At 31.0% G+C, this 12,104-nt stretch overlaps 2 protein-coding genes across 20 annotated transcripts in view; one reads left to right on the plus strand and one right to left on the minus strand.

Annotated features, from left to right (window-relative positions):
- Window positions 1–12,104, plus strand: part of LOC130678182 (glutamate-gated chloride channel) — a 74,119-nt gene that overhangs the window by 8,992 nt on the left and 53,023 nt on the right. The window lies entirely within an intron of this gene.
- LOC130678184 (trypsin-1-like) lies at window positions 2,834–4,791 on the minus strand. The gene is made up of 2 exons (XM_057485252.1): window positions 4,632–4,791; window positions 2,834–3,709 (listed from the first exon to the last, which is right to left on the minus strand). The coding sequence occupies exons 1-2, from the start codon at window positions 4,675–4,677 to the stop codon at window positions 2,979–2,981; spliced, it is 777 nt and encodes a 258-aa protein (XP_057341235.1). The 5' UTR covers window positions 4,678–4,791; the 3' UTR covers window positions 2,834–2,978.

Raw genomic sequence — 12,104 nt, forward strand, 5'->3', positions numbered from 1 at the left:
GGATTTTTTAATCAATTATATCTTAGTTACTACCACGTGTAGCCTTATCATATTAATGGAATTTCCGATGAGATTTTCTAGAATTTTAAATTTTTATATTTTACTTCTAGAAATTAAGTAGTTCTGGGAGGTTTCATTGTTATTTTTAATTTCCGACTGGGAAAATTAAATATCTTCAATTCAATCAGACAGAAAGATTTCCGGCAAAGTGTAGTGTACACTGTAAAAAGAGCGATGTTAAAAATGGACTCATTTTAACTCCGCCCGGTGTAAAAATGAAATTACACCGGTGTAGGAGAAGTAATACACCGGTGTTAAAAATACCAGTGTTAAATCGGAGGAACCGGTGTAAAAGTGGGGTAAATTGCGTCCGCTTGGAGTATTAACTTTAAAGATTATAAAATACAAAAAATGTCAGTTCTTTATGAAAATTAATAAAAAATATTATTTATTAACAAGTATAGTGATCGAGTAAGTAAAAATATTCACAAAGTAAAATATTTCAACACCGGTAAAGAATATGTACACCGGCAGCGGCGTTATTTTAACACCGCTTTCGGGAGTAAATTTAACACCGATAATTTTAATACCTTCACCGCTTGGACTTACTCCGGTGATTTTTTACAGTGTATGCTTAAATCTCGAATTCGATAAATAAGCTGTGTTAACGATATGTTTGAATTAATAAGAAATTTAGGTGTCAAATGTAGATTATTTGCGGACGATACAAAGATTTATTTTGCGAGTGACGACTTGAAGGAGATTAAAAATAAAATGAATATGAGTCTTTCAGTATTAAGTAAATGGTATGAATGGTATAACAGTTTGCCTATCAATGTAAGAAGTGAAGATAGAATGAAGTATTTTAGAAAAACATTAAAAGAATATGTAAAATAAAAATATTGACAGCTAAATATGTGATGAATGATTGTGATAAAAAAAAAAAAATGCAAAAATAGTAAGTGTAAACTTTTTGTAAAAGACTGATAATAGCCAAGGGCTAAAATAAAAGGGATACACGCAATTTTGATTCCTGCCGGTTAAAGTTAATTCGCGTATAAATAAATAAAATTTATCTTGATCGTATTTCATGATTTAAACATGTGCTGAAAGTTTTCCGCACCATTAACCTGAAATTAACTTTTTCTAACTGACCTCAAACATTTTAACTTAAAATTTGAAGCCTATATCATGAAAAAATGAAATATTATGACTTCGCTTGAATCATGTGCGTCATTCTTGCGTCATTACGTATGATCATGCATGGTCGAAAATGACTTTGCATGTATTGTGTATAAGCATGCCTGAATAAATCATGTATGATCATCACTGAACATGCTGATTTTTTCCCGAAAATGTATCATCATGTATAATTAAATATGACTTCGCATGAATTCTGCGTGATCAAACACGACTTTAGATGAATCATGCGTAGTCATATATAATCATGCATAATTTATATCCGCTTATGCACGACTTTGCATGAATCACGTTTGATCAAACTTTCCTCGTCATGCATAGCTTCGTATGAACCATGCATGATTAATGCTCGGCCTTGTCTCAATTATGCATAATCAAGCATGATCATACATGCCGATTCATTCGCTCATGATTTGCTCCGAAGTTCAGCTAGGCAATTTTTAAAAAAAAAATAATGTTTTGTTTAAAAAATAGTGTCTCATTTAAAAAATAATAACTGACTCAAAATCATTTTATTAATGAAATATACAGGGGTACTGGATACTCATAGGAAGCTGGTAATCGGGTATCTTACCCTATATAGTATCCATATTTCTAGGTCCCAGGTAAAATATTATCATGATACTCTGAGTGGCATCTAATAGCAAGACTTCGCTATCATAGTCCACTAGACACGATAATGATAAGCCGTAAGCTGCATTTAACTTTAGTATTGTAATGAGAGTCGTCGTACTAGGATACAGTGATATTGGACTTGCATACTTTTTGCTACTTACTATCAAGGCTCATCATTATCTTCACAGTTTATATTTTTGCTAGCTAATGGCTTAACTATTTAATGATGAGATAAATACCCCAGCATTAAAAATATGCATTTCTGCAGTCTATTCATAAAAAAAATCCTAGTTCTTTATTTGACATTTTCATCGTTTTTTAATCCTATAAAATTCATGATTATTTTGTACACCTCAAATGCCAAGCGGAGAGCTTGAGCTTTACTATCGACCTGTCAAGGTTAGGCAACTCACTCAAATTAAATCGTGTTTATTACTTTTATACTGTACTAACACGTTATGAAAAGCCCCACCCGCTAATTCTTGTTAAAAAAACTGATATAGATTATGTAGGAAACCCTGTAAGAAAATGGAACGGATTTTATACATGATCTTTTGGAATCCTTACAGGAATCTTGTAAAATTCTTACTAGAATCCCTAAGTTTTTTAAGTATAAATATTCTATTCAAAGTTTTATAAATGGCATTTATATATATATGAGAACCGGGTAAAGTCGGTAATGCTCCAGGGAAGTGAGACAATTGTAATCAATTTTTTTTTGTTAGCAAATGTATTTACGGTGTCTAGAACAGGAAGGGCAAATTTATCACCCCGAGCAGTGTAGTCACTTAAATATTTTTACCAGCATATTTTTTTTCTTTTCCTTATTCAGTTCATTTAAACCCCTAGTATTATATTGTTCTATTTCTCTTGAGTTCAAAAGAAATAATTCCAGTAACAGAAGAATTTTTTTTTATTTTAAATTTGCCCTAAATTTCCCGGGGTTCCCAACTTATCTCATTACCTCATATAAAACATTTTTGAAAAAATAAAATTTTATTTGACCAAAGGGTTTATATTTAAATAATTTTTTATTGCTTATTGTATTCCAATACTTTTGGTCCTTATGTATAAATTTATTTAGCATTAAATAATAATTAAAGTCAAATATATTACAATTTTAATGATAATTAATTAAATAAATAGATTATTCGAAGTAATAATTAAATTCCAGTCTTTGTCTTAATCCAAGATCGGAAAGCTGAAACCTCAGTATAAACACCAGGGTATTCTGGACGAGCGCATCCGATTCCCCAAGATGTTAGTCCAGCAAGTCGTCCTTCAATAGCTAAAGGACCGCCAGAATCTCCTTGACAAGCGTCTTTACCACCCTCTGGATAAGCCGCACAAATTTCATTATCCGGAATCCCACCGTACTTGGAATAATTATCGTTGCACTGTGCTTTTGAAATGATTGGCACATCAACAGTTTGTAAATTATCAGGATACCCATTAAAGGTATTTCCCCATCCGGTGATAACGGAAATTGATCCCGGTATGGCTTCTTCATCGGCATTAAAAAGCGGAATAGGTTGTCGGGTTTCATCGAATTGAAACACTTCATTTACTCTTATTAGAGCAATGTCATTTATCGGAAATCCTGATTCATCTGAACCATAACCTTCGTGTCGAATAATCTCAGCAACTGTGTGATGAGAGCCTCCTATATTGTGATAAGTCGTACCAGCACGAACTGTATGTGTGCTAGTACTTTGAGACACACAATGACCCGCTGTAATAATCCATTCTTTTGAGATTATACTGCCACCACAGTTATGGCCGCCGTAGATTTGTAGACTTATTTGATAAGGAACATCTTCAATTGTCGTATTTTCGCCTCCTATAATCCGACCGTGGAATTGAGGATTGAAAGGGAAATCCCTCAATGGATCCGCTGTAAAAAATATTTAATTATTAATCCAGTGCTCTATATTACATTATTTATTGACTGTTTCAAAGCTTGCACGGAAAAAAAATCCAGTTAAATTTATGATGTTATTATAATTTTTCTTAATAATCATTTTCACTGTGGACTCTACTTTTAAAATCACAATTTTTACTACGGACAAATAACACTAAACCCTAAGCTCTTTAGTATAAATTATGATGCCGCATCTTAAAACTTCAAATTTCGATGTAGAAATTTTGAATAAAAGTTACGGTTACTGAAAGGCTTACAATCATGTAGAGTGTTAGTTATTCAAACGAACAGCATCAGTCACAAAAACGCATCTTACGGTAGACTTAGTTGCTATTTTTTTTTAAATTACAATGGAACATAGCAATTTTTAAAACTAACATCAGATTGCCCGCGTAATTCAAATTTGAAATAGAAAACTATTTTAATACAATCATATAATTAACTCAATATTAATTTGATGACTTCAAGGAATTTAGTATAGGGTAGAGGTGCCATTTTTGGCCAATTTTGGACACTTCAAAAATGTAGATAAAATCATTTGTAAAAGTCGCAATGACAATTAATTTTTCAAATGTGTACGGAGACATTTTTATCACACTATTACAATGGAAGTTATATTTTATACTTTTTTATTAATTAAAATAAAGTATGAAATGTCCAAAAATATAACAGTGGCCACAAACAGTACCCTAATATTTTCAATTCTATAAATTTGAATATTTTCAAAAAATTTTAGAATACTCAAAATCACTGAGTAAATAATCCACAACACAGTTTTATACGACTCTTAATAACTTCTATTCTAATGTAGAAAATATAAACGTTTTTAAAATTTTAAATTAAAAGAATATTTACTTTTGATTGGTAAGATAAAACAAAATGTTTACAAACTTACCAGCCACCACCGTACAAAGAACAAGCGAAATAAAAAGTTTGTACATCTTGGCTTCTCACACAATCGGTACTGGTAATCAATTCTTCGTAATATTGATTTATATATATATCCGCAGGATGATAAATCTAATGTATTTATCTCTATCACAATTAACTACTGTGTACTACTTCCTCGGATTTATTTAAACGGTGGAATTTCCAAGATTTCAAGAGGATGATTTAAAGCCTTATCAGATATTATGACGCAGTCAATTTGTGAATTTATTTAATCTAGATCGAAGCTGATTATTTGAAAGCGATGAAATTTTTCAACGTGAAAGATTATTTCCAACAATTGATAAATAAACAGACAGTTATTATTTATTGAAAGTTTTTTTTTGAATTATACTTCAAAACCACTTGACTGGATTAATCCCGATATTTAATCAGCTTTGACTAAATAATTTTTAAAAGCCAATCATTTTTTTTATTTTGAATTATTTTTTGATCTCTTGAATTTCTATTTGAAGACTTTCCACTTGATCTGTTAAAATAATGATACTTTTCAAAAAGTTGAACTTTTTAATTGACCCTATTTGTGTTACACAAATTCGTTCTAAAAAGTTTCATAACAACGAACTTTCAAACGCTAGCTATTAACGAAAATGAAAAAAAAATCTATTATTTGTTATCTGAATTTGTTTGTTTCCGATGATAATAAAAAATTGAAGTATTTTCGGTGAACTTTTTTATACATCCGAAGTAGATATTTTTAAAATTTATCATAGGTATAATTTTTATATCGTTTAATAAATAAATCTCATTTAACTGTACAATAAAATTGATTAGATAATACCCGATGAGAATATCTCAATCAAGAAGATTAAGCGGAAAAAATTATATATGTTATCATACGGGTAATCGTAGATTAATACCATTGATGTTTTTATTTAATAAATATTCTCAGAATGTGTGTTATTGAAACAAATGCTTACTACAGTACCAAAATCCCTTTTTCCTACAATAGAAATTCAAAATTTGATAGGTTAAATTCTATATTTCATGCAGAACTACTCTCTTAAATTTAAAATAGTGAAAATAGTGACTACACTGTAAAAAATCACCGGGGTAAGTCCAAGCGGTGTAGGTGTTAAAATTATCGGTATTATATTTACCCCCGAAAGCGATGTGAAAATAACGCCGCCACCGGTGTAAATATATTCTAGACCGGTGTTAAAATAACGCCAACGTCGGTGTAGATATTCTTTACCGGTGTTAAAATATGTTACTTTGTGAATATTTTTACTTACTCGATCACTATACTTGTTAAAAAATGATATTTTTTATTAATTTTCATAAAGAACTGACATTTTTTGTGTTTTATAATCTTTAAAATTAATACTCCGAGCGGACGCAGTTTACCCTGCTTTTACACCGGTATTACTCCGCTTATACACCGGTTACCCCGCTTTTACACCAATATTACTCCGTTTTTTCACCAGTTACCCCGATTTAACACCGGTATTTTTAACACCGGTGAGTTACTCCTCCTACACCGGTGTAATTTTATTTTAACACCGGGCGGAGTTAAAACGAGTCCATTTTTAACAACGCTCTTTTTACAGTGTATTCACTGTTTATTAATGAAAAGTATGTCACTAATTTAAACAGTGATTTACTTTTCATTGGCAATAAGTGACTATTCACTGCCAAATAGCGATTGTCACGTGATTTTCACTAATTTGTTTTTAGAGAGTATTAGATCAGGATTGCAAAAAAGTTTGATAGGAATGTAACACAGAAGATCCATGAGGCCCTTATCAAGATTACCTATAGAGAACCTGGTTAGAATTGCCGTATGAGGACCTAGTCAGGATTGCCTTACAAAACCCAGGTCAGAATTACCCTATGAAGTCCTGGTCAGGGTGACCTCATTAGTTTCTTGTTAAAATTACCTTATAAGGCCTTGGTCAGGATTACCTTATTACTATCTGGTCATAAAGTATTGGCCCTAAATTTAAAACATGAACAACTTGTGTTTAAAAAAATCGCATTAGAACGTGAAACACATAGATCGTTAGATTAAAGTATCTTCTACTCCTATCCCAAATTTCATGAACCTAAAAAATTTTTTGTGCGAGGTATAAACAATTGAAGGTTGAAAAACGTGCTTTTTGAGGGGTATAAATTCAAGCACCAACTTTGATTGTTTATAACTTGGTAAATAATTGTTCTGTTGCTACACTGTTTTTTTTTGTGTATAGTGGATCCTTTCCGAATAGAATTCACGAAAAAAAAAAATTTTATTTTTATAAATTATTGCTATAATTTATAATTTATCGTCACGGACTATCTTAGGATCTGGTTCTGATCAAAATTACTTGATTAGGTTCCTGACCGGGGTTGTCTTATTAGGTTCTGACCAGAATTGTTGTATAAGACCCTAGTAACGATTATCGCATGAAGCCCTGGTCAGGATTGCTCTGTTAAGTTCTGGCCAGGGTAAGTTTGAGATAATTGAAATGATTGCTTGAGATTATAGTATCTAAAAAGTGTAGTTTCTGAACACTATGTGCATTATCATTTAATTTTTTTTATCAAATGTTATATCGAATGATTTTATCTGAGTTTTTATAAGCAAAAATAATTATATAGATTTTATAAGTGAGGTTTTTTAATTAATTATTACTTGGGTACTTATGTACGCAGTCTTATCACATGAGTGGAATTTCCGATTTCACTCTCTGCAATCTTGACATTTTATGATTTACTTTAAAATACTTTAAATACAAAAAAGGAAAATTGATTTGAATGAATCAATAAATTCAGATAATAGTTCTAGAGAGACCGAAATATGTTATGAATTAGATTTAAAGATATTTTGACATCAGTCGGTCGAATAAGTTTCGAGTTACTCAAGAAATAGAAAAAATAATGTATTTTGTGACAAGGGATGAAGCAAGACGAGGGTGAGATTGGCTGTCCATGTTAAGTAGGCTGTCATTACATGGTTTGAAATCGTGTTTTATACCATGTCGCACATGATATTTTTCGTAATTATTTGTATTGAAACAGAATATCAATATCCAAAGCTCTTCGAAACAAAATAACTTGAGATAAATTGAAACTCGTGTTTCCACTTCAGTTAAAATGAAATAGTATATTACATACCTAGGCCAGTAAAATAAGAAAAGTCTCAGAGCACATGTAATTGTTGGCCGAGGCGAAGCCGAGGCTGACAAACATGTGGTCTGAGGCTTTCTTTTTTACTGGCCAAGGTGCGTATACTATTTTTCTGCTCGACGAAGCCGGAAAGTCGCAACTTCGTTTGGGGCAGCGGCCCGAAAGTTGCCACTTTCCGGCCGGAGGGCAGAAAAAAGTTTTTTCCAATAGATTTAGAAATTTAATCAGCTTCAAAATTCAACTGAAGGTATTTTTTTGCGGAAAACTATAGTATACTACTTATAAGTAAATATCATTCTATCATACTCTGGACAATTATTTTAAAGTTTGATTCGTTTATCGAATAATACCTTGTTCTTTCACTAACCTTAATTGCACTATTGTTCGAATCGTTATGAGTGATTCGTACTGCAATGCGAAGCTTTTACTCTCAACGTACCTTGAAACATGCACTTGACAATATTTTTCATGCCTCTATCTTTTGTGGTTACGAAGTACTATGCGATATATATATACTTTTAAACTATAATTTTTTAACGTTATTTTCATACACAGAAAAAAAAGATCTCTTGGCGCAAGAAATTTTTTGTGTTATAAATTGAAAACAAAAATTTTCTTAGGACAAGAAAAAATTTCTTGGTTCAAAAAATTTTTTCTTGCTCTAAAAAAATTTATCCTCGCTCCGAGAAATTTAAAATTTTCAATTTATAATTCGAAAAATTTCTTGAGGCAGTTAAAAATTTTTTTAGGACAAATAAAAATTTCTTGCACTAAGAAATCCTTTTTTTCTGTGTAGTTAAAAAGTCTATATCACTTTGGGGTTTTACGTAACCGGTGTATTACAGAAAATTTTTGAACTATACATACAATCCTATTGTATTCAAACTCAACCATTGTGTTCGTGTTTTGCATTAAATCAATTAACCTACATATAAAGGAGACCGGGGCTAGCTTATTGAATGTATGAATACCTCAACATTATAAATGTATACAGGGAATAGAAGGACAGAGTATGGCGGGAACTTTTAAAAGTTGATCAAAAAAATACTATTTTTTTCATCACCTTTTCATTTATTTTAGATGTACATTCAAAGAAGGGAAAAAGTTTCCTTGGCCTTGTACTTGATATAATTTTCTTTAACAGTGCAATAAAAATTCTATTTTTTACGATGCCGAGACAACGTAACTTAATAATTACCAAGTAATGTAGTCAACTTTTTAGTTCTTCGTTTGCTGACGAATGTTAATGTCTTTTGTGTACAAAATGACATAGTGGCATCTTAATTGCGATAGTTTCGTCTCAAGAATGCTGACGAACTCTTCAGAAAGGCTGATGTTGACATACCCACCCAAGACTCCATTTCTACTAGTACGAGTAGAACCAAAACACTAGTGAGATCCATTGTATTCACCCGGTTAAGCCCGGAGGCGAATAGTAGCCTACTTAACCCCGTGCACCGGGTAACTGAAGTATTTCAATTTCAGCTTGTTTGAAGTTTGTAATTTATTTTGTTAACTTGAGATAAATCTTTTAACACCCCACCAGCCATTTTACAACAGTAAATAATTATATAATTTTTGGAAATTATTTATTTTGGGAAATTAATAGTGCAGTGACTTTATTGTCATTACTTTTTTTAACCACGAAGAATACTAGATGCGGTATTGATACCCCGCCATTTTGAACTTTTTACTCAGACCGTCCATTTTAGGATGTTTACTATCGCACTATTGCTTACTCTCTGACTCATTATCGCTTCACATCATAAAAAGAACAAAAAAAATTAAAATTTGAAAACTACATCTCTATATCTTCTATATACGCTGGCTCCAAATTTTTTACGGTGTACAATGCAAACTATAATACTCGAAGTTTTCATACGACGGTCATGTTTTTGCACTAAAAAACTGTAATTTTCTCCGTGTGCCGATATTACTTTTGTGCGTCATCTTGATACTGCTCTTTGTCTTTTATTATTATGATATTATCTGTCATAGCCACCCTAGTACTTAAACAACAAAGATACATTTTTTATGATCATCCATTTTCGAAAATTTGAAAAAATCACATTTTTTACATTACAACTGTTTTAACATTTTTTTAATTATGAATAATTTCGAACAATGTTCGTCAATCAAAATTATACATGCGGCTCATCCCCTGTATGTATATGAATAATTCATGAACTTCAAAATAATATATTAATACAGTGTAGAGTGTTGAAAAGTGTGATAACAACAATGATCGTCTGAGTAAAGTGTCAATGAGCTGGGACAATATAAGAGGAAAATTATTCATAGAACGAATTTCCACCCAAGATAAGATAATAAGAATTTTTTTTTCGTATTATGCTTACATTAAGATATTTTCGTGTCATTAAATTCACAAGACTCGTAATCAAACATCTTTTTAGGTATTCATACTGTTTAAATTCAGACGTAGTATCAAAGCGTAGATCAGGATTTGGCTTAATAAATTCACTTTTTGAAACGAAAATAATTTAAATTATTTATGTACTTAAGAATCACTTATTTTTTTTGTTATTTATTTCAAAGTCGCATAAACAACAAAGGTCATGAGCGACTTCAGTAGTGTACATATGGTACAGTTTACATAAGATGAGAATTAGATTTTATTGAGCAATTTTAAGTTTCTTAGCGGGGTTAGAACTGTAATTAAATTGTTTTTGTCATTTAAACATTCTGTTATTTCCGTTGGTAGCTTGATGGTCCTGTTTGCGGTGCCTACATTCTACTGGAAGATTTTAGATTGTTAGAGTTGATTCACATTTTGAGCATTTATTGGCGGGTGCTCGTGTCAAGAGATGATTGTGTGTCAAATTAGTGTGACCAATTTTTAACCGTGTAACAATTACTTGATTCGTACGGTTGTTAGATGGTGGAGGTTCTTCCCATACATTATTTCTTACACGATGTAGTATAGATTTGGAGTTTCACCACATAATGTTCCATTTAGCCCATATGAAGTTTCTAACAGTGTTAAAAATGGACTCAATTAAACACCGCGCGGTGTTAAAATGAAACACTGTGTAGGCGGTGTTTAAATACCGACGTTAAATTGGTGTAAAAATAAAAAATTCCAAGTATAGAAATTAGAAAATAAATGTATTGCATGTAAAAAAATTTAAAAATTTAATAAATATTATCTGGAGGGAATTTAAATTTTGCAGTGTACATTTTTGAATAATTATTTATGTTATACGTAATTTATTTAAAAATTACGCAATTTTACGCCCACCATTTCAATCACCAATAATCTAATTAATTAATAAAAAGACTGTTTAGCTGTATTAGTCATCGAGTAAGTAAAAATATTTACAAAGTAAAATATTTTCCTATGAATCCCATAGTTACCCCATTCAAATTCCATATAAAATCCATACTCAGGACTTCCCATAATCATCCCATCCAAATTCCATACAAAATCTATACTCGGTGTTGTGAAAAAAAATTAGAATCGTCTTCAAATTACTTCTAAGGAAATCCCATAGTCATCCCATTCAAATTCCATATAAAATCCATACTCAGAACTTCCCATAGCCATTCCATCCAAATTCCATACAAAATCTATACTCGGTGTTGTGAAAAAAAATTAGAATCGTCTTCAAATTACTTCTAAGGAAATCCCATAGTCATCCCATCCAAGTCCCATATAAAATCTATACTCGGGACTTGATATTTTAAAAAAAAATTAGAATCGTCTTCAACGCACTACGCAATAGTATTTTATACTGAAATATATCAAATATTAATAGAATTTCGAGGGTATTTTTCTCCACGTATTTCTTTAATAAATTTTTATAAAAATTTTGAATTTTTTAATTGCTGGAATTATTAATTCACTTACTATAGAAAATTAAAATAAATATCATTAGGATTAAATTTTAATGAATGAAAAAAAGAGAATTTTTTCATTATATTCTTGACTCCATACGAGTTTTTTTTTTTTAATTTAATATTCCTACTCCCTGAAAAAAATATCTCAGTAAAAAATGAACCTCGTAAATCGTGATATATGAAAATTAAAAGTTTTTCTGCATATTTTTCACAACTTTCACGAGAACCCAATTCATTAAAAAACGCAACAATCAACTCCCGAAGGCCAGTTCTCTAATTTCACGTCATTTATGAACAGAAATAAATAACGACATACGTTTTCCACTCGAACTTTTGAAATCTTCTTTGGCAAAATTTCGTTCTTGATCTCCCTGATAAAACTTATCTGCATAATCAAATTTTACCACTGGGTCACCGAATCCGTCTCAATTAATGTTCGACAGTTTCTATTTTC

Source organism: Microplitis mediator, chromosome 1 (assembly GCF_029852145.1).
Source record: "Microplitis mediator isolate UGA2020A chromosome 1, iyMicMedi2.1, whole genome shotgun sequence".
Classification (NCBI taxonomy): domain Eukaryota; kingdom Metazoa; phylum Arthropoda; class Insecta; order Hymenoptera; family Braconidae; genus Microplitis; species Microplitis mediator.

What these genes read in the sequence shown, in the direction of transcription:
- LOC130678184 (XM_057485252.1), bottom strand. Translation starts at nt 4,677, where the DNA reads ATGTACAAACTTTTTATTTCGCTTGTTCTTTGTACGGTGGTGGCTG. An exon ending in TCTTTGTACGGTGGTGGCTG is followed by an intron (nt 3,710 to 4,631) that starts GTAAGTTTGTAA and finishes TATTTTTTACAG; the next exon opens with CGGATCCATTGAGGGATTTC.